The sequence below is a fragment of the Amblyraja radiata genome, chromosome 19 (genome assembly GCF_010909765.2).
Source record: "Amblyraja radiata isolate CabotCenter1 chromosome 19, sAmbRad1.1.pri, whole genome shotgun sequence".
Lineage (NCBI taxonomy): Eukaryota > Metazoa > Chordata > Chondrichthyes > Rajiformes > Rajidae > Amblyraja > Amblyraja radiata.
The window spans coordinates 36,779,431-36,802,719 of NC_045974.1; the positions used below are offsets into that span (position 1 = coordinate 36,779,431).

The 23,289-nt window shown below is 42.8% G+C and overlaps 2 protein-coding genes across 3 annotated transcripts in view; one reads left to right on the forward strand and one right to left on the reverse strand.

Moving 5' to 3' along the window:
- The window catches only part of grip1 (glutamate receptor interacting protein 1), a 596,334-nt gene that overhangs the window by 78,665 nt on the left and 494,380 nt on the right, over window positions 1–23,289 (reverse strand). The gene's annotated exons all lie outside the window — the stretch shown is intronic.
- LOC116984141 (DNA helicase B-like) overlaps window positions 1–23,289 on the forward strand; it is a 73,239-nt gene that overhangs the window by 5,516 nt on the left and 44,434 nt on the right. Inside the window, exons 2-4 of the mRNA XM_033038262.1 lie at window positions 10,729–11,091; window positions 12,935–13,101; window positions 13,897–14,709. Coding sequence (XP_032894153.1) covers window positions 10,729–11,091; window positions 12,935–13,101; window positions 13,897–14,709 — 1,343 coding nt within the window. The remainder of the gene's footprint in view (window positions 1–10,728; window positions 11,092–12,934; window positions 13,102–13,896; window positions 14,710–23,289) is intronic.

The window sequence follows — 23,289 nt, forward strand, 5'->3', positions numbered from 1 at the left end:
GCAACACCGGAAATTGGAGGAACAGCACCTCATATTCTGCCAGGGTTGCTTGCGTGCTGATGGCATGAACGTTGAATTCTCCAAGTTTTGCTAGCCCTTGCTGTCTCCTCCCCTTCCTTAACCCTCGAGCTGTCACCTCCCATCCCCCCGCCCTCGGGCTCCTCCTTCTCCCTTTTTCCTTCCTTCTCCCCCCCACCCCCATCAGTCTGAAGAAGGGTTTTAAAAAGACAAAAAAAGATAGAAAAAGGAAGAAACAAAATCCCCCTAAACTAAAGATAAAAATAAAGGAAAAAAAATAAAATAAAAACAGAATCTGAACTGAGAATTTCAACAATTTAAGTCTGTTTGTCGTCAAGTCTGTTCCACTGTATAGAGGTAAAATAGTTTTTATAACAGTTAGAGAATGAGCAATTTATGTTGTGTGAAAGTGTTGAATACATTTTCCCCAAGTCTTATCAAATTTAACCAAGGGTTCAACAATGTCACTCCTGATTTTTTTTTCTCTAAATTTAAACATGATATAGTTTCAGAGTACCACTGGAGTGTTGTCGGAGGGTTGGAGTCTTTCCATTTAAATAAAATAGATCTTCTGGCGATTAGTGTGGTAAAAGCAATCAACCGATGGGCGGTGCAGAACAAATGAATAAAATCTAACATTGGTAGCCCAAAAACTGCAGTAATAGGATGAGGTTGTAAATCTATACCTAAGACTACAGAAATAGTATCAAAAATTTATTTCCAATATTTTTTCAAAAGTGGGCAGGACAAAAACATATGGGTCAGCGAGGCCACTTCAGAGTTACATCTGTCACAGGTAGAATTTATATGACCATAGAAATGAGCTAACTTATCTTTTGACATATGAACTATGTGAACCACCTTGAATTGTATCAGAGCGTGTCTTGCACACATTGAAGAGGTATTGACTAATTGTAGAATCCTATCCCATTTCTCTATAGATAAAGAAATTTGGAGTTCTATTTCCCAGTCATTCTTAATTTTATCAATTATATCTATTTGTAATTTCAAAATCAACTCATAAATAGTCATTATTAATCCTTTCTGATAAGGGTTCAAATGTAAATTTTTTCCCAAATTTTCAGTTTGATGTGGTAGCGGAAAAAAGGGTAGTCTTAAAAAAATGTCTTAATTTGTAAATATCTAAAAAAGTGTGAATTAGGTAAATTATATTTATTGGACAGTTGTTCGAAAGACATAAAACAACCCTCCAAAAACAAATCATGAAAAGCTACTAATCCCTTCCTCTTCCATAACAAAAAGACTTGATCAGTACTAGATGGTTGGAAGAGAAAATTGGATAAGATAGGACTCGATAAGATAAAATCATTTAGTCCAAAAAACGTACAAAATTGAAACCTTATTCGAAATGTATGGCTTATTATTGGGTTAGTCGTATATTTATTCAATCTCGTAATTGTAAAAGGCAACGAGGTCCCGAGGCCAATGATAGCCCTTGTAAGGAATCACGTTCAAGGTTTATCCATCCTGGGCATTGGGTATCTTCTGCCATATATATGAAGACATTTTGGAATCTATAATATCAAAGCAAGATTTGGCAATAAAAATTGTTATCGTCTGAAATAAATACAGAAATGTATGTAAAATGAACATTTTAATAGCATTGATTCGGCAAATTAAAGATAAGGACATTGGTGACCATTTAGTAAACTGTTGCTTAATATGGTCAATTAAAGGCATAACATTAACTTTAAATAAATCATTGTGTTTCTTGGTGATCTTAATACCTAGATAAGTAAAACTTTTGGTAGTCAATCTAAGTGGAAACTGTCCATAATTCGAAACTAGATTATTTAATGGAAAAAGCTCACTCTTACTAAGATTTAGTTTATAACCAGAAAAACTACTAAATTGATTAAGTAATGCTACTATTGCCGAAAATAGATTTCTCAGGGTTAGGAATGAATAATAACAGATCATCTGCATAAAGAGATAGCTTACGTGTCTTATTCCCGCGGACAATACCAAAAATATTAGGGGATTCCCTAATAGCGGTGGCCAAAGGTTACAAAGCAATATCAAATATTAAAGGACTTAAGGGACAGCCCTGTCTAGTACCTCAAAAGAGCCTGAACAAAGGGTATCTCTGGTTATTAGTAAGTACAGAAGCCTGAGGTATATGATATATCTGCTTGATCCTAGAAATACATTTTGGAACAATCTTAAATTTTTAAAGTGTATTGAATAAGTATTCCCATACTACTCTACCAAATGCCTTCAAATGAAATGACACATTCTGGGGTTTTATTTGACGCTGTATATACAATATTCATTAATTTCCTAACGTTAAGGTATGAGTAACGATTTTTAATAAAACCTGTCTGATCTTCAGAGATAATTTGCGGTTAAATATTTTCCAATCTCATAGCTAATATTTTGGAAAGAATTTTGAAATCTACATTTAACAGTGATATAGGTCTATATGATGTCACTTCAGTAGGGTCTTTATCTTTTTTAAGGATTAAAGAAATAGATGCTTCATTAAAAGATTGTGGTAATCTATTTCTTAAAAAGGCTTCTTTAAATACCTTGCAAAGCCAGGGAGACAATAAATTTGAAAAATACTTTAAAAATTCAACTGTAAACGCATCTAAACCGGGAGCTTTACCAAAATTCATTGAAATAATTGTTTTCTGTATTTCTTCTTCCGTGATGGGTTAATCTAACAACAGACACTCATTATATGGTAAATTTGGTAAGTTCAGTTTCTTTAAAAACTCATGCATTATATTGGGATCAGTAGGAAATTTTGATTGGTATAGGGAGGTATAAAATTCCTGAAAGGATTTATTAATTTCGTCATGGCCTACAGTTAGTGTACCATCCCGTTTACTCACTTTAGTAATCTGACATTTGGCCGTCACCACTTTCAACTGATTATCGAGTAATTTACCAGATCTTTCGCCATGTTTATAAAATTAACTTTTGGTTTTAAGTAGCTGGTTCTCAATCGTGATACTAATAACAAATCATATCTCAATTGAAGTTCAACTCTATTCTTAAAGAGCTCTAAACTAGGAGCTTTTGAATATTTTTTATCAATTTCTCGTCAGCCAATGTACGTAGTTCTTTTTGAGTTTGTTTTTTAATCCCGCGGAGTATGAAATAAATTGTCCATGAATATATGCCTTAAAAGCATCCCGGACTACACCATTGGATATTTCTTCAGTAGAGTTTGTCAAGAAGCAAAAAGCAATCTGATCTTTAATAAAATTAATAACATTTAAGTCTTGAAGCAAAGTAGCATCAAATCGCCATTGTTTAGCACTAAACTTGGAATCAGGTAGTTTGATTGATAGTTTCAATGGTGCATGATCAGAAATAGCAATTGCATCTTACTCACATGCAGTGACCGATGAAACTAGCCGAGAATAATAATAATAATAATAAATTTTATTTAATGGGCGCCTTTCAGACATCTCAAGGACACCTTACATAGTAATCGGAATAACATATAATCGGAATATAACAAGTAATAAAGACATCACAGAGACACAAATTAAAAACAGAATTCAATCCAAAAACAGAAAATCAAAAACACAGTGTGAAGAGAGAGCAGTGGCAGCCAAAGCGCGCCAGCGTCCACTCTCTCTTCACGGCAGCCATCTTGGACACAGACCTACAGGACTACAAATTGGACAAAAAAATCATCCCTCCACAGTGGATAGCACTGTGGAGGAAGGCACAATGTCCAGTCCCCACCCCATGTTCACCCCAAAGTCAGGCCTATTGAGGCCACCGCAATTGCCTCTACGGAGGCCCGATGTCCCTGGCCGTTCTCACCGGGTGGCCTTGCCCCGGCGTCGGGAGAGCCCTTTCGGCGGCTGGGCCACCTGGAACGGCCGCTTCCTGGTTGAAGCCCGCGGCTGCCGAAGCCGACAAGGCCGCGCCGGTTTGGAGCTCCCAGGCTCCCGATGAAAAAGTCGGCGCCGCCTCTCCGCACTGCCACCTCGCCGCACTGCCGCCTCTCCGCTCCACAGACCCGTAGCCCGGAGATGTTGCTCTCGGCGGTCCAGCGCGGCGATCCAGGCAAGGCGTCGCCCGCTCCACTCCGCTCCGCTCCAGCGCTTCAACGCTGTGCCGCGGCCGAGGCCGAGGTGCTGGGCGGTCCCCGCCAGGAAACGGCGCTGCAAGCCCGCTGGTAGGCCACGAGGACGGGTCGATGGGCAGCCCGGAGAAAAGGCTGCCACACCGATCAGGTAGGGACCTAGAAATAAAGTTTACACCTACCCCCCACATTAAAAAGACCATATCCCCAACAAACAAAAAACAGGACTCACTAAAAACGATTTAAAAAAAAACGAATTTAAAACGGACGGCTGCTGGCTAGCAGCCGTTCACCAAGATGGCTCCTCCTCCTATTATAGGATCTATTATAATCTATTATAGAATCTATTATGAAGTAGTCAATCCTATAATAAATATGATATACATGAGAGAAAAAAGAAAATTCTTTGTCATTTGGGTGTAAGAATCTCCAAACCTAACATTCCAGAGTCAAGTAAAAAACAATTAATAAAACTAGCTGATTTATTTGGAAGCACATGATCAGATGTAGATCTGTCAATCAAGGGTTTCAGACAGTTGTAATCTCCACCCATTATTAAAAAGTGTTCATTTAAATTAGGAAAGGATGCAATTAACTGTTTAAAAAAACCTCAGGGTGATCAATATTTGGTGCGTAAACATTCACCATAGCAACCTTTTGCTTATAAAGAACACCGGTAATCACCAAAATTCTGCCATATGTAACAGAAATTGTTTCATTATGAACAAACGTAATTGAGGAGTCAATAAAAATAGAGACTCCTTTCACCTTAGCCTGTGAATTTGAATGAAACTGCTGTCCTCTCCAAAACTTGAAAAATCGTTGATTGTCATCTTACCTTACACGAGTTTCCTGAACAAAGATAATCTGAGCATTTAGTCTGCGAAGAACTTTAAACATTTTTTTCCTCTGGGAACTGTCCTTCTTTATATTCCTGGCCAGCTTCCCTTCGTACTTTTCAGCCCGTATTGCCCGTTTTTGTTTCCTTCTATTGTCCTATGAAAGTTTCCCAATCCTCTGGCTTCCGGCTACTCTTTGCTGTGTTATACATCTTTTCTTTTAGTTTTATTCTATCCCTAACTTCTCTTGTCAGCCACTGTTGCCTCCCACTCCCCTTAGAATCTTTCTTCCTTTTTGGAATGAAATGATCCTGTGTCTTCCGGATTATGCCCAGAAATTCCTGCCATTGCTGTTCCACCGTCATTCCTGCTAGTATCCCTTTCCAGTCTACCTTGGCCAGCTCCTCCCTCATGCCTTCAAAATCCCCTTTATTCAGCTGCCTACCTGCCACTTCCGATTTAACGTTCTCCTTCTCAAATGGCAGATTAAAACTAATCATATTATGATCACTACCTCCAAGCGGTTCCTTTACCTCTTATCATATCTGGTTAATTGAACAACACTAAATCCAGAATTGACTTTTCTCTGGTCGGTTCCATTACAAGCTGCTCTAAGAATCCATCTCGGAGGCACTCTACAAACTCTCTTTCTTGGGGGTCCTGAACCAACCTGATTTTCCCAGTCTACCTGCATATTGAAATCCTCCATCACCATAGTGGCATTACCTTTGTTACATGCCAGTTTTAACTCCTGCTGCAACTTACACCCTACACCCGGGCTACTATTTGGGCGTCTGTAGATAACACCAATTAGTGTCTTCTTGCCTTTGCAATTCCTCAACTCAACCACAGTGACTCTACCTCGTCAGTCCATTCCTCACCAGAAGAGCTAACCCCACCCCCCTCCTCTGCCCACCTGCCTGTCCTTTCTATAGGATGTATAGCACTGAATATTAAGTTCCCTGACCCGATTCTCCTGCAGCCACGTCTCGGAAATTGAATTGAATTTTTAATTGATTGAATTGAATTGAATTGAATTGAATACCTTTATTGTCATTCAGACCTTACGGTCTGAACGAAATTTCGTGCCTGCAGTCATACATACAATCATACAATAATAAACAACAATAAACACAAATTAACATCCACCACAGTGTATCCTCCAAGCACCTCCTCACTGTGGTGGAGGCAAAAATCTTAGGGTTACTGTCTCTTCCCTCCTCTTCTCCCTCTGCGCTGAGGCGATTCCCCACCGGGCGATGGTACAAACAGTCCCGCGGCTCACCGAACCCCGCAAACGGGCCGGTTCAAACACCACGGCCCGGGGGTGGTCGAAGCTGCCGCCCTCCAGTCCAGCACACGCAGCCGCTGGCCCGCGGCTGAACCCCAGACTCAGGTCACCGCCGCCAGAACGCCGTCCCAGCCACCGGAGCACCGTTCCAGCCCCGAGCCGGATCGCCCTCACGTGAGTACCGTTCTCCCTTGGGCTGGGTCACTCCGACGGGAGCGCCATTCCACCCTTGGGCTGGGCCACTCCGACGGGAGCGCCGTTCTCCCTTGGGCTGGGCCACTCCGACGGGAGCACCGTTCCTCCCTCGGGCTGGGCCACTCCGACGGGCCACACCCCCTCACGGGAGAGTCTCTCAGCCCCTCGCCAGGCCGCTCTCACGAGAGCGCAGTTCCAGCCCCAGGCTGGGCCACCCTCACGGGAGCGAGCCCAGGGCGAGTCCTGTCAGCTGCCTCCAGAGTCCCGAGGTCGCCGGCTCCGCCATTAGGCCTCAGCGTAGACAGAGGCAGAGAAGGGGGATACGACAAAAAGGTCGTATTCCCCCAAAGGGAGAGACAGCAAGCCCCGTTTCACCCCCCCCCACATAAACACAACCTAAAAACCAAAAACGTAACTAGACGAAACGAAAAAAAACAACACAAAAATGTAAAAGACAAACGGACTGCAGGCGAGCCGCAGCCGTTCCCAGCGCCGCCCCTCGTCCCACCCCATCCACCTCACCCAACCCCTCAATGTCATATCTACCAACCTCTGACTGAGCCTGAAGCTCATCTACTTTACTTCTTATACTTAGCACATTCAAATACAGTACTTTTAATTCCTTACGCATCTCACCATTCACATTGATCCCTACTACACGCGGCCATACTCTCCTATCCCCTTGTGAGCTTTCTTTCCTGTTATTTCTGGGGTCAATAACTATCCCTTTACTCCCTTTCCCTTTAACTCCATCCTTGACTATCCCATTTGACACCCATTTGGCGCGATTGGAGGAGGGATTTGTAGGTCAGAGGCGGAAGTAGGGGGGTGAGACAGAGGATAGAGTGCAGTGATTGGAGGAGGGAGACGTCCTGTGGAGCAAAGATCATAGAGCGGAGCTTGAATCAGCCCTTTCGCGGGGCCTTTCATCGCCTGGCGCGGCTTAAAATCGGCTGTGGGATCTTCCACCGCCCCGCGGTCACATTGCTGCATCACGGCGATCGAGGCTCCCATTGTTGAAGACTCCGCCGGGCGATGGAAAATCCCGCGGCCGGTTTTAAGCCGTGCCAGGCGATGAAAAGCCCTGCGAACGGGCCGATTGAAGCCCCACGATTCGGGGCGGACAAAGTTGCTGTTGCTGCAGTTCGGAGATGGTCACCAACCAGGTCAGTTGCCGATGTGATTGTCCACAGGGCCCACGACCGAAACCATGTGTGTGTGTGTGTGTGTTTTAATTATTTTTATTGGAAGCAATTGTACAAGAATAAAACATTCGGCATTAAAATTATACAATTATTGTACAGCTTCAATTTTAACATTTTAACCTGAAAATGAGAGAAAAGAACAAGAGAGGGAAAAAGTGAAAAGATAAGACCCCTAGACTACCAAAGTAGTGGCCAAAGAGTGAATAAAGATATAAGAGAGAAAAAAAAGAGAAATAAAACAAATAGGGAAAAAGAAAAAAAAGAAAAAAGTGTAGATATACCTGCCCCTCGTCCCACCCCGTCCACCTCACCCAACCCAGAATCGGATTTAAATCCAAATTTGTGTTGCGCCATACTATCCTTGTAAGAATTCAGTAAAGGGTGTCCATGTATTGAAAAAATGATCCGGTTTTTCTGCCAAGACAAGCCTAATATTTTCCAAATGTAGTGTCTCGTACATGTTTGTAATCCACATCTTCACAGTAGGGACTAATGTGTGTTTCCAAAATTTAAGTATTCGTTTTTTTGCCATTATCAGGCCATAGTTGAGGAAACGTCTTTGAAATAATGTTAGCTCAGAACAGGCTTCTAACGTACCTAGAGTAATCAATTCTGTGTCGGCATCCAATTTTATTTTAAGTATTTTAGAAAAAACTTCAAAAATTCCTGTTAATTTCTCCTTTCAAAGAGGAATTCACCTCCTCGATTCGAGCTCATAGTCAATTTTTCCACAAATTTCTTTCCCAGCATTGAGTTGATCATCAAGTTTTGTTTCTAAGTTTCTGACCTTTTCAGCCAGCAGTTCTCTAATGTCTTTTACCATAGCCACTCTTAGAGCTTGGTCTTGTTCTTGGGCTTCCATAGTAGAAACAAGTCTTTCTTCCTCAGATTCTTCCTCTTGTGGAGTCTGCCTTCGAGTTCTGTGTTTTCTCAGAGGTGGAGTAGGAAGGTCCCTTTTGTGAGCCCGTCTTTTCATTTAAAATGTCGGTATCACGTCAATTTCTGATGACGTCACTTGCGCGTCGTCGGGCATCTGCCAGTAAGTGTTTTTTCTTCAGTCCGTTTTTATTTTTCAGGTGTTTTAACACGTTTTTTCGGAGCGGAGCTAAATGGTGCGCATCTTAACACTCCATAGCGTCACCGGAAGTTTTGCTAGCGATTTCCGCCCTGGCACCACAGAATCTGAACTAGTAAAGATTTGATCGACAGATATGTGAAAGAAACATTCCTTTTTGTTTTAGTCTGGGAGCCATTGGGCTGTCCCACTCTCTCAGCCTAAATCATTAATGGTGACTTTCTTGAATGAAGGGGATAGCAGCAACATCTTCACTGCCTTGTTGTGCTTTCTGTGCTCTATAATACTGTATCACCACCATAGCCAATGACTCACTTTAATCTCCTCTGCTCATCAGTATGGATTTCTATTGCTGAGGTTTTCTAGAGTGGTATCTGAATGCAACAGCTGTTCAGACGCAAGTGTGAGAATCTTTGTAATGCACATGTTCCGCCTTGCCTGATAACCAATACACTTGTAACTGCTACCTTATAAAGTCTGGTTAACTCACATAAGTTTGGCAGGATCAGATTGATCCTGGATTAGTGGAAGGCAGTGGAGGCCAATTCACTGGATGTTTTCAAGATGGAGTTAGATTTAGGTCTTGGGCCTAAATGAAACAAGGGATATGGGGGAAAAAGCAGGAAATGGGGTACTGATTTTAGACGACCGAAGGGCCGAATGGCATACTCCCGTACCTATTTTTCTATATTTCATCCTGACATGGATAGAGAATTGGTTGGCAGACAGGAAACATAGAGTAGGGATTAACGGGTCCCTTTCAGAATGGCAGGCAGTGACTAGTGGGGTACTGCAAAGCTCGGTGCTGGGACCGCAGCTATTTACAATATACATCAGTGATTTGGATGAAGGGATGCAAAGTAAATTTGCAGATGACACAAAGCTGGGTGGCAGTGTGAACGGTGAGGAGGATGCTATGAGAATGCAGGGTGACTTGGACAGGTTGGGGGAGTGGGCAGATGCATGGCAGATGAAGTTTAATGCGAATAAATGTGAGGTTATCCACTTTGGTCGCAAAAACAGGAAGGTAGATTACTATCTAAATGGCGTCAATTTGGGAAAAGGGGAAGTACAACGGGATCTGGGGGTCCTTGTTCATCAGTCTATGGAAGTAAGCATGCAGGTACAGCAGGCAGTGAAGAAAGCGAATGGCATGTTGGCCTTTATAACAAGAGGAAACGAATATAGGAGCAATGAGGTCCTTCTGCAGTTGTACATAGCCCTAGTGAGACCACACCTGGAGTATTGTGTGCAGTTTTGGTCCCCTAATTTGAGTAAGGACATTCTTGCTATTGAGGGAGCGCAGCGAAAGTTTACAAGGTTAATTCCCGGGATGGTGGGACTGTCATATGCTGAGAGAATGGAGCGGCTGGGTTTGTACACTCTGGAGTTTTGAAGGATGAGAGGAGATCTTATTGAAACACATAAGATTGTTAAGGGTTTGGACATGCTAGAGGCAGGAAACATGTTCCCGATGTTGGGGGAGTCCAGAACCAGGGGCCACAGTTTGAGAATAAGGAGTAAGCCATTTAGAACGGAGATGAGGAAACACTTTTTCTCACAGAGAGTGGTGAGTCTGTGGAATTCTCTGCCTCAGAGGGCAGTGGAGGCGGGTTCTCTGGATGCTTTCAAGAGGGAGCTAGATAGGGCTCTTAAAAATAGCAGAGTCAGGGGATATGGGGAGAAGGCAGGAATTGATTGGGGATGATCAGCCATGATCACATTGAATGGCAGTGCTGGCTTGAAGGGCCGAATGGCCTACTCCGCAACCTATTGTCTAATGTCTATTTGTCTATGTATCTTGGAAAGAAGCTAATGCTTTACAGAGACAAACCTATGGGCAGCAAAGCTTTATTTGGACCAAAGTTAAATATGAACATCATAATATGTGATGTGATGAATTAATGTAGAGCGAACATATTTTTTTTAAATGCTTTAATTTCCTTTGAGAAAATAGACATGTACAAGAAACAGTTGTTGAAAGAGGTTAAATAGAAAAATTTATTCATACAACCCATTTATCATTCTTCTTTTAGTTAAAATCAAAGACTTTGGATCTGGTGAAACCTACGAGGTGTTTGGACGATTTCATTTGACTTCTCCTTGGTGGAAAGTGACTGCAAAAATCCGTTGTCGTCAGAGAAAATGGGAATTACAGGGGTATCCTTCTTATGCTCTCATGCACCTGGGCCAAAATGGAAAGAGCATCATCAGCCTTTTCTTAACAGAATGCCGCGTCCACTCAGATTACATAACAACATTTTTTGATTATTTCCCTTGCTTCGACAATCTTCAATTTTCAAAATTATTCAGCATTTTACAACAAACTGCAGACGAGGGGGAGGATGAAAACAAAAAAGATTTTGCAAACTTCATTATTACCTACATATCTAGTTCAGGTAAGTATGGTTACCTTTAGTGTACCTTTTTGACAGTTTTAGCAACATTTTCGAGATTCTTATTGTCATTAAATTGTATGAAACTGAAGAATAATAAAATGAGTATTTATATAAAGTTGCAGCTTATAATACTGTTCATACACCTCAGGTTTTTTCTAAAGGTTCAATGGATGTTTGTAAAATGGAACACATTTCAAATTTACTAAACACTCAAATTAATACCATTTAATATAGATTTTCACATTCATAAAGTTTTTCTAATAAATCAGTGACAACAATTACCATTTCCTGATGATAGATTGGTCAACCCTGTTAAAGAGATTATCAATTACCACATGGGTATTCCTGTGTATATAACTTTGGCTAAATGGTTAGGTGCACAAGGTGAAGTCTTATTAAATTGACCTGGAGGATGCTCAAAAATGCTGTGGCTACTGTGAATGAAGGAACAAAACTGATGGACTAAATAGCCTATTCCTATTACTAGTATTCCTAGTAATTACTAGGTATTCTGAAGGGCCTGTCCTACTTGGGTGATTTTTCAGCAGGCTGCCGGCGACAAGTTCGCGGCACTTGCTGAAATACCAGGAACTGGAACGGCACACAGACACACACACACTTGTCTGAAATTCACACGGTGCAAAGCCAAGGTGATAGAGACACGATGAACAAGAAGGTTAAGACGGCTAGCACAGTGCACGGTAAGTCCTTTAAAAGATGGGGGGATGGGGGTGGGGGGGGGGGGGAGACGGGGAGAAGGAGTGGAGACAATGGGGGGGGGGGGAGGGGGGGGGGGGGGAAGACAATTTTAAGAAGCCAGACAACTTTTCATAAGCCAGAGATGCACAGCTGTGACAATACCGGTCTGTTCTCCTAGGTTCTGAAAACTCGTGCTTATGGGTTTTTTCCCCCCAATAAGCCAATGAAATTCCCAGTCAGCAAAGGTGATTAACTAAAAGAACCTTTGATTAGCTCGACTACCCATAACTACATGGCGACCCCACTATAACTGCATCTATGACTACATCGATTTTCTCCATGGCGACTAATTTTTGGTCGCAGAAAAATTTCCAACATGTTGAAATATTTGTGGCAACCATACTGAGGCCGTGACTAGTTCCCAGATGCTGGAACTCCTCGCGACCATGAAGGAGACTCACCAGAGATCACCAGCGAACATGTGGTGAGCGCAGAATCTCCTGCACTCCCCTAAAAAGTCGCCTAAGTGGGACAGGCCATTTAGGCTGTGGAATATAGCTGAACAGAAGGAGTAGAAGAAGCAGGTCATTTGGCTTTTTGAGCCGACTCTCATTCAATGCAAATCTGCCCCAAACCCACCGTGCCATTCTATTTCCATAATCTCTTGATTCCCTTTCACAAATCAGTCTTGAATTTACTGAACAATTATATGTTTTCACAGGGATTCACAACTATAGACATATAGAGATTTCTCCTCTTTCTATTTCTGAGACTGAATGCTCGTTCTAGCCTCTTCAGGTAGAGCTAACACCCCCCACCCCAACACACACCCATTAAAAAAACAAATTGTTTCTATGAGATTTTCTCTTCTTCTGCTCAGGGGGTAGGTAGAACTGATCACTCAGGCAAAGATAACAATATTGAAACTACAATATAGCTACATATGATTAGGATTATTGGTTTTATTGAAGATGACAATTTGCATTGATGTACTTAAAATTGTAAAACATCCAATGGATTCCATAGAAATAAACTTTTAGTGATGTCATAGGACTGAACCTAATGGGTTGTTATGTTAATGTTAATTTAACTTAAATATGTGTGTAAAATAACATTTGAAATAAGATAATTACTAAGAATTTAGTTGAAGGTCAGAATGTGCAGAAGGCTGTGAAGTTCCAAAGTCTGATGAAATATCTGCCACAACTTCTGCCACGGCACTTTTTGCGTATTTTGAAGATGGACGACAATACACTCCGGAGCCTGGACCAGATGATTTGTACAGAAGTGTGGAAGCTTGGATTCCGTTCTGTAAGTGCACTCCCCTCGCCCACCTCGGGCATAGTTGTAAATACGGACACCTTCAAAATACACTATTCATTCTTGATTCTGCGTCTTGTTTCTCATCATATATCCATATTACCATATAACAATTACAGCACAGAAACAGGCCATCTCGGCCCTACAAGTCCGTGCCGAACAATTATTTTCCCCTAGTCCCACCTGCCTGCACTCAGACCATAACCCTCCATTCCTTTCCCATCCATACACCTATCCAATTTATTTTTAAGTGATAAAATCATCAGGAGCTTAGTTATTGGTTTTCTGGGGTAAATGTTGAATTGTGTAAGAAGGAACTGCAGATGCTGGTTTCAACTGAAGATAGACACAAAAAGCTGAAGTAAATCAGAGGGAGAATTATTTGGCTTCAAGACAATGGAGCTGCAAACTCGCATTAACAACATAATTTTTTCCTGTCGATTTAATCTTTACTTTTAATCTCCAATCAGTAGCCAGGTATCTCAGTGGTGATATGATAACTGATTCTACTAATTATTTGCAAATGGAATTTGTGTAAAATGATGCCATTGCTCAAAGGGCAGTAAAATAGGTAGAACGATAAGTCTATGAGAGTGTGGCAAGAATTGTAGATAAAAAGACAAGAATTAGAGACTGCCCTGAAAATTGTCAAGGACGTTTGTTTAGCCATGTACTGAAAACTGTTGCATCTTATTTTGCTTAAATGGAACACTAAATGGCACAAATAGTCTAATTGCAAAAGATTATTTCACGGTTTAACTATTAAAATACATTAATTGTTCCTAGATTCTCACGAAGGAAGTTCGACTTGTTGGTTGTGAGGCAACGTTGTTGGCCTTTGACGAAGCTAGTCTTCTGACGACAATTCCAGAGTTACAAAGACACTCTCTGGTTATATATAATAAACTCAAACAAACCTGCTGGGATAAGGGACACACCTACGTGAATTTTGAAGACCTGACTGGATTAGGGCCATCTGAGGTCAGCATTGAAAGTGAATGGGAATCACTGAATTTTTTGAAGGAATCAAAGATTATTGTGATTGAAAAGAAGCGGATGTATCTTGAGCATTTCTACAACTATGAGAAAGAAATTGCTACCTGTATAAAGGAACTTGTGGATAAACCCCCATGGCAAATGCCTGTGTCTGTGGAGGATGTTCTGAGAGATGCTTTCGTCCAAACCCAGAGCGACTACTTATGGAAGGATAACGAGGTGGATGATACAGAGCACAGTAAAACCGTTAATTTGGATGAAGAGCAGATCAAAGCTGCCACCATGATGTGTGAAAATCCTGTTACAATTATAAGTGGTAAAGGTGGTTGCGGAAAGACCACAATTGTCAGTCTCGCCTTCAAGGCAGCAGTTGAAAAAATGAAACATGCTGAGAAAGAAGAACTTTTGCAAGCGTGTGAAGATCTTGAGCTGGATCAATCTGCTCCTGAAAGCTGGGTTATACCAAAAACTCCGACTAAATGTACTGGTGGTGTTGAACAAAATAACGACAGCAAATCAGTTGTGCTGTTCACTGCACCGACTGGAAAGGCAGCATCTCTTTTAACGAAAAAAACAGGATTTAATGCTTATACGTTACACCAGGTAATTGTTGTTGAGGATATTATGGCAGGTAGTTCCACATTTTTATGTGCTCAGCAAGATGTAAATAGTTTACCTTTAAGGGAAGCACGTCGTCACCAAGATGGAGGTTGAAATGACACTAGGCTTTATGCAAAGGTTGAAATATTGGGCTTTATATTTTTTAGAAATACCTGCGTATTTTAATATGTATTTTAGATTTGGTCACTGGAGAGTTGAATTATTTACAGGATCAACAATTTATGATGTGGAGCGCTCTTTAAAAGGTGGGAAATGTTGTGTAAGGCAACTTATGATGGTTGCTTAAAATGACTGTTGGGTGCCAAGGAATTTTCCTGTAAAACAGAGTAAAAGTCTTGGCTGTAATTGGTCAAGCTAGCATTATTGATGTTAACATTTAATTTTTGTCAATTAATATTTGGCAAAGGCCATTTAAGTAAGAAAAGTGACCGGCAAAATTCGGTGAGTTACAAATGGTGGAATGTTTAAACCTCTGTTTGATGGTTGAAAAAATGAAAATGGTGAAGGATGAGAAAGACGATGAAAAATAGTAAGATTAAACGAGAACTTACCAGTTTGAAGTTTGATCTTTATTTTATGAGGAGTTACGTCGAGGGATTACATGAAGACCCCGCCAGCACGCATGCGCGACATTCTTCAGAGCAGCGGTGTGAAATCACAGACAACAGTAGATGAAATAAACATAGTAAGATAAGAGGAACTAGAATACCAGTTGACCTTTATGATAGAGGGTGGGCGTAGAGGGCGCGTAATCCCTCGACGTAACTCCTCATAAAATAAAGATCAAACTTCAAACTGGTAAGTTCTCGTTTAATCTTACTATTTTACTTCGGAGTCACGTGAGTGACTACGTGAAGATTTGAAAGATCTGTGATTTCATGCCGTGGAACGAGTCCATGCTTCACTCACTGCCGTAGTTGACCAAGGGAGGAAGTATGTTATCGTATTCAAACATGAATCAGAAATTCAAACAATAATGAATTTATTTTAACAAAATAATAATGATCCCTTTCATTTGGGATAAATCATATTACAGAATTTAAAATTGTTTCTGCAAATACCGCAGGTTTGGTAATCGGTTTATTGTAAAAAAGTTGGAAGGTCTTCTCCCTAGACCATCCTGCTGTAGCCAGGATATGGTCCATTGGCACTTCCATATCTCTTGCTGCCGATGTTGCTGCAGCCCTGGTGGAATGAGATTTGAAAGTGTCAGTATCCACCCCAGCAGCTCCCAAAACCTGTCTGAGCCATCTAGAGATGGTCTGCACTGATACCCTATTATGAGGCTGTTTATGGCTGATCCATAATCCCAATTCTCTAACTAATGTTTGTAGTGGTCTCTAAATATTGCAAAAGGTGTGTCATAACACACAGTTGGGTATGCCTGAAGTTCCAAATTAAGGCCTGATGACCCTGGCCTATTTTGCTTTACCAACTCCCAAGATACGAAAATGTATCTTGTTTGTTGAAATCACCATGTTATCCAGTCTCAGTTTGTGTAGGAACTGGACCCTTTGAGCTGAAACCAGAGCCATCAGCATGACTGTTTTAAGAGTCAGCTTCTCCAGGGCCAGGGACTTTGCTGGTGACCAACCCCTGAGCAACGTTAAAACAACACCGACATCCCAAATCTGGGAATACCTCGCTCTAGGAGGGTTTGTGTTGTATATGCCCCTTATAAGTTTAGAAACTAGTGGGTGGGATCCAACGGAGTGCTGTCCTAATCCCTGCCACAAGTATGCTGATAGGGCACTTCTGGCGCAGTTTATAGCACTATAGCTGAGACCTTCATCGAAATGAAGGCTGGCCAATAATTCTAGGACATTGGTGACAGTGGCTGAGTTGTACGATATATCAGTCCTTGTGCAATATATCTCCCATTTCCTGATATATGAGAGGTATTGCTTCTTCGTCGATTCCCGGTAAGCCGCCGTGAACATGTTCATTGTTCTATCTGTCAACCCCAGATCCAGGAGTGGTCTCTTTAAATTCTGCTAATCAACAGATTGATCCTGTGGGTGACTCGCCTGTTACAGGATGGACCAACAGATCTGGTCATTTGGTGACGGACATACATGGTTCCGAGACCATGGCTGTGTAGGCCAATCGGGTACCACCAAAATACCTGACGCAGAGTCGAATTGCGTAAGGCCCGACTGATGAGGCAGAAGGGGGGAAAAGCATAGAAAAACAAATTTTCCCAGTCCAGCGAGAAAACGTCCATCGTTGCTGCCCCAGGGTCTGGTTCCCAAGCGACATATGTTGGCAACTGGTGATTTAGTCTAGATGCAAAGAGATCGATGTCTGGTGTTCCATATCGCGTTACAATATCAGCAAATACTTTGTGGTCCAACATCCATTCAGTGTTGTCATTAAATTTTCGTGACCTGGTGTCTGCCACTGTATTGAGTTTACCTGGTAGGTAAGTCGCTGATAGCCAAATATTTCTATTGATACACCATTGCCAGATTGTGTTTGCCAGATTGTCACATGATATTGATTTGATTCCACCCATATGATTAATATATGCCACCACTGTGGTATTATCAATTTGTAGGCGGACTTGCAGATGGTGCATTGTTGAGCAATATGCTTTTAGCCAATAAAACGCACCCAACATCTCTAAATAGTTTAAACCCAGTGCTTGTAGTAACGATGATTCATGTGTATTCCATCTACCACCACTACTGGATATGGTATCAGTAGCACCCCAGCCGTGAGCGCTGGCATCAGTTTGTAATATAAATTATGGGTTACTGATAATGATGGGGCTAGAGCTATGCCAAATATTTTGCCTCCACCATTGTAACTCCAAAATTGCTTTTGCAGGTAATAGCATTGGTTGGTCAAAATGACCAGCATGTTGTTTTAGTGCTTGCATCTTTGCCCTTTGTAAATTTTGATAATGCAAAGGTCCAAACTATGTAGCTGGAAATGCAGCTACAAGTTTCCCAATTACCCTTGCTACCTGTCGAATAGATGGTTGACTGATGACAACCAGGTTGTTGCAGGCCTCCACTAAGTCTGCTGCTTTGTTCTTTGACAATGCTACAGACATGTGGATAGAGTCAATGGTGAACCCCAGATAATTCATAGTTGTGGATGGTGTCAACTTAGATTTATCTGGATGGATGATAAAACCCAGTTTTTCAAACAATAGTTTGGTAGCTGAAACAGCTGATTTAGCTAGTTCCAGGGTTTTCCCCACAATTAATATATCATCAAGATACGCCATGACAATATATTTTTGTTTCCGGAGAAGTGCCAAGGCTGGTTTTAATATCTTGGTAAATAGTCTTGGGGCTGATGTTAAATCATTAGGCAATGCCTTATACTGCCAGATCTGCTCCATCCAGTTAAACTTTAGGTATCGGCGATGATCCTTCTGTATAGGTACCGAATAGTATGCATCTTTTAGATCGATGCATGCCATGAAGTAACCTTCGGAAACCAATTGCTTGGCAGTAACAAATGTTTCCATTTTGAAATGAATATACTTTACAAAAGGTGTCCGTTTTGTCAAATCAATGATGATGCGGCATCCACCATCTTTTTTGGTTTTTGTAAATATGTTGGATACAAATTCTAGAGAGTCATGTTCTGATCGCCCTATTACTCCTATAACATATAGCCTCCCCAGCTCTGCATGACCTTCCAGTTTTTCCTGTTGTGAAAGCACAAACTCTCGGCTAGGCACATGTTGAACTAGGGGAATGTCTTTATGAATGAACTCAATTTCATATCCCTGAATACTTTGTAGTATATAAGGGTCAGTTTTACTTCATAGACCTCCATGCCTCCCAAAACAGGTGTAACCTACCCCCAGTTAGTACAGAACTTACACCCTTTATGTTCTGGAAGGAACCAGACCCACCTACCTCCATGGTTACCGGTGGAGTATTCACTACTTCTGTTTCTGCCTCTTCTGCGGAAGAGGTGCCGGAGTGCGAGATTGGCGCATCTTCCATGAGAGTCGCTCTGGGCCCTGGCCTAAAAAAGACCTCCGTGGTTGTTGTGCGGCCCTCATGCTTTCACCAGCGTCCTGGTGTTGTTGCCTGCTGGTGGATGCATTGGGGTGCTGCCGTTTGGGATATGTGGTCTTGCTCATAGATGACGCCTTCATGAGCCCGACAGCTTTAGCCTCTTCGTCGAGCTCGTTGACCTGCTTGGATAGATTACCTCCAAATAGTTGTGTAGTGGCAGTCTTACACAGCCCAGCAAATTTGGGGTTCAACGCAGGTCTGATCGCGCTCTTCCTCAGGCAATTTATTTCGTGTTGCGTGTTACAGAACAGCGCCAGAGTGTCTTGTTGAGTCTCCGTCATCTCCGTTCCATCCACGGAACGAGCAAATGCCATTATACCCGATGTTAGAAGTTTTAATATCTTCTGCATCTTCACCTCCTGGGTTCTAATGCCGGCTCCAATGTACCCCCAGATAGCACTATTCACTGCAGGGACATTTAATGAGACACAGTTCTCAGGAGCCATGTATTTCGCTGTTGTCTCATTGACTACCTGTTCCCGTAGTTGATTAAAGGACAGGTAGTCGATGCTGGCTGCCAGCTTTGGTAGTAACGGCTGTCCCGTTTGCGTTGGCACCGCAAACTTCGTGACCACCCCAAGTAGCTTCTGTGGATCATGCACCCCCAGCACACTGCCAGTTTCTTCAGCAATAACACCTTCTTCGGAGCCAGCCCAGCCCTGGCCCGTAATGCTCCCCTCTGTCGAGGGAGATGCATTATACAGCCCTGGGTAAGGTGCTGTAATGGGTGTCCTAAGACTCCCATGGTGACCATACTCCATCTCACGGAGCATGTCACGTTGGAGCATTTGCTCCATCAACCGCTCCATGCGGGAGATGCGGTCACCTCCACTACTCCCCGGCAGCGATTCCTCCTGGCCCGAATCATCCGAGTCAACCGGCCGGACCGACTTCTGCTTTGCTTTTCCACCAGTCCGCTGCACTGGTTCGGGCTGTGCAGCTCGCGCCGCTGGTCCCAGCTGAGCGGGTGTCATGTCGGTGACTACGGACCGCAAAGATTGCGGTCCAGGTGCCGCCGGTCACTGTTGACTGCTGGAACTTTTGCGGTCCCCCGCAGCCAGTCGAGACGCAACCCGTTTTGATTTCTTGCCCTTGTCCATAGTTTTCTGAAACAGAGAAACACAAGGGCAAAAATACACAACCTCAGAATAGTAAACTTACCTGCAGGTCCCGTTGTTAAACCTTGCTGCTGCAGGAGAACTCTTCACCCCGCCTGTCACTGCGCAATGCGTTAGACGATATGTCGCGCATGCGTGCTGGCGGGGTCTTCACGTAGTCACTCACGTGACTCCGTAGTAAAACAGGGCTTTTTTTGGCTAAGAAACCTAAACCAATGCACGGGGTGGGAGATTGCAACCTTCACATAGTCCGCCCTGTTTCGACTAATGCAATCAACCTGGTGTGCACAATCAAATAAGATCAAATAAGTGGCTGGCGGCGGCGTTCTGGTGGCGGTGACCTGAACCCGGGGCTCGGCCGCGGGTCAGTGGACGACATCGTCGGGAGCTCGCGGGTCACAGGCTAGTGCCTGTTTTCCGGAGCTGAGTCCGCTGGACTGGAGGGCGGCAGCTTCGACCACCCCCGGGCCACGGAGCTTGAATCGGCCCGTTCGCGGAGCTCGGTGAGCCGCGGGACTGACTTACCATCGCCCGGTGGGGTATCGCCTCAGCGCAGAGGGAGAAGAGGAGGGAAGAGACAGTAACCCTAAGACTTTTGCCTCCATCACAGTGAGGAGGTGCTTGGTGAACTCACTGTGGTGGATGTTAATTTGTGTTTATTGTGTGTTTTGTTGTTTATTATTACATGTATGACTGCAGGCAACGACATTTCGTTCAGACCGAAAGGTCTGAATGACAAATAAAAGATTCAATTCAATTCAATAAAACAAGTTGTCCTACAACTTTAGGCTGTGCACGCCATACGCAAGAAGAAGAAGAAGAACCATATATATGTCGTAGAGAATGCCTGGAAGGAGGGAGAGGCACACCAGACTGATGGTGGCTAGAGCAAGTTCATTGATGCATTTTGATGTATGTCTCTTTGTAGCAGACAGTGTTGCATGCCCAGCACTTTGCCAGATCTACAAGTGTTGCCAGACACATGGTTTCTACCATAGGTATGGGTAAAGTCAGACTTATCTGCCTGGCTAACTTTCCTTCCAAAAACATGTGACAGTAATTTTTACAGGAGAAAACTCATTATTCTAATATTCGCATTCAAAAGGCTATATTTTGTATCATGCTTCCAAGACAAGTTAATGCAGACAATGAAGAAGCAAGCAAAATATTTGAAAATAGTTATGTTATCATAAATATAGTTAGTAATATTATTATAAAACCTCTTATACATTTACAGTCTTGTATGAAGAAGCCCGGTGTATTAACTTGGATATGTACAGGAGAATTAGGCTTTGCATTTAAAGCAGTAAATATGCCGTGCTTGGTATTTCTATACCTATTCACATTTTGACCCAACTTTTTTACCTTGTCTGATTTCTCCCATTCTCCAATTTTGGTTAAGGCAACTTCCCAAAAGGCTTGATTATGTGTTGAAACTATTTTTCTCTTTTAGCTCCCTTACTTTCCGAGTAATATTACGTGCCATGTCCACTTGCTTCCCTTCAAGATTTTTTTTTTCTAGTTCCTGAAGTCTTCCCAATTATTTATCTACATAATTTTGTACCAACAAGAACTTAACCTTCTGTGTCACATAGAAACATAGAAAATAGGTGCAGGAGGAGGCTATTCGGCACTTCGAGCCAACACCGCCATTCATTGTGATCATGGCTGATCGTCCCCTATCAATAACCCGTGCCTGCCTTCTCCCCATATCCATTGACTCCACTAGCCCCTAGAGCTCTATCTAACTCTCTCTTAAATCCATCCCGTGATTTGGCCTCCACTGCCCTCTGTGGCAGGGAATTCCATAAATTCACAACTCTCTGGGTGAAAAAGTTTTTTCTCACCTCAGTCTTAAATGACCTCCCCTTTATTTTAAGACTGTGGTCCCTGGTTCTGGACTCGCCCAAGATTGGGAAAAATTTTCCTGCATCTAGCTTGTCCAGTCCTTTTAAAATTTTATATGTTTCTATAAGATTCCCCCTTATCTTTCTAAACTCCAGTGAATACAAGCCTAGTCTTTTCAATCTTTCCTCATATGACAGTCCCGCGATCCCCGGGATCAATCTCGTGAACCTACGCTGCACTGCCTCAATCACGAGGATGTCCTTCCTCAAATTAGGAGACCAAAACTGTACACAATACTCCAGATGTGGTCTCACCAGAGCCCTATACAACTGCAGAAGAACCTCGCTTCTCCTATACTGAAATCCTCTTGTTATGAGGACAACATTCCATTTGCTTTCTTCACTGCCTGCTGTACCTGCACGCCAACGTTCAGTGACCGATGTAGAAGGACGCCCAGGTCCCGCTCTACCTCCCCCTTACCTAACCTATCCCCATTGAGATAATGATCTGTCACCTTGTTTTTGCCGCCAAAGTGGGTAACCTCACATTTATCTATTATACTGCATCTGCCACGCATCTGCCCACTCACTCAACCTGTCCAGGTCACCCTGCAACCTCCTAACATCCTCTTCACAGTTCACACTGCCACCCAGCTTTGTGTCATCTGCAAACTTGCTAGTGTTGCTCCTAATTCCCTCACACGAATCATTAATATATATGGTAAACAGTTGCGGCCCCAACACCGAGCCTTGCGGCACTCCACTCGCCACTGCCTGCCATTCTGAAAAGGACCCGTTCACTCCTACTCTTTGCTTCCGGTCTGCCAATCAATTTTCTATCCATTGTCAACACCCTACCCCCAATACCATGTGCTCTAATTTTAGTCACCAGTCTCCCGTGCGGGACCTTATCTAAGGCTTTCTGAAAGTCTAGATACACTACATCCACTGGCACCCCTTCATCCATTTTACTTGTCACATCCTCAAAAAATTCCAGAAGATTAGTCAAGCATGATTTCCCTTTCATAAATCCATGTTGACTTGGACTAACCCTTTTACTGCTATCCAAATGCCCCATTATTACCTCTTTAATAATTGACTCCAGCATCTTTCCCACCACCGAAGTCAGGCTAACTGGTCTGTTATTCCCCGTTTTCTCTCTCGCTCCTTTCTTGAAAAGTGGGATAACATTAGCTATCCTCCAATCCACAGGGACTGATCCTGAATCTATTGAACGTTGGAAAATGATCACCAATGCGTCCACTATTTCTGGAGCCACCTCCCTGAGGACCCTGGGATGCAGACCATCAGGCCCAGGGGATTTATCATCCTTCAGTCCCATTAGCCTACACAATACTATTTCTCGCCTAATGAAAATGTCTTTCAGTTCCTCTACCCCCTTGGATCCTCTGTCCTCCAGTACATCTGGGAGATTGTTTGTGTCTTCCTTAGTGAAGACAGATCCGAAGTACCTATTCACCTCTTCTGCCATTTCCTTGTTGCCCATAATAATTTCACCCGTGTCTGCCTTCAAGGGACCCACATTTGACTTTG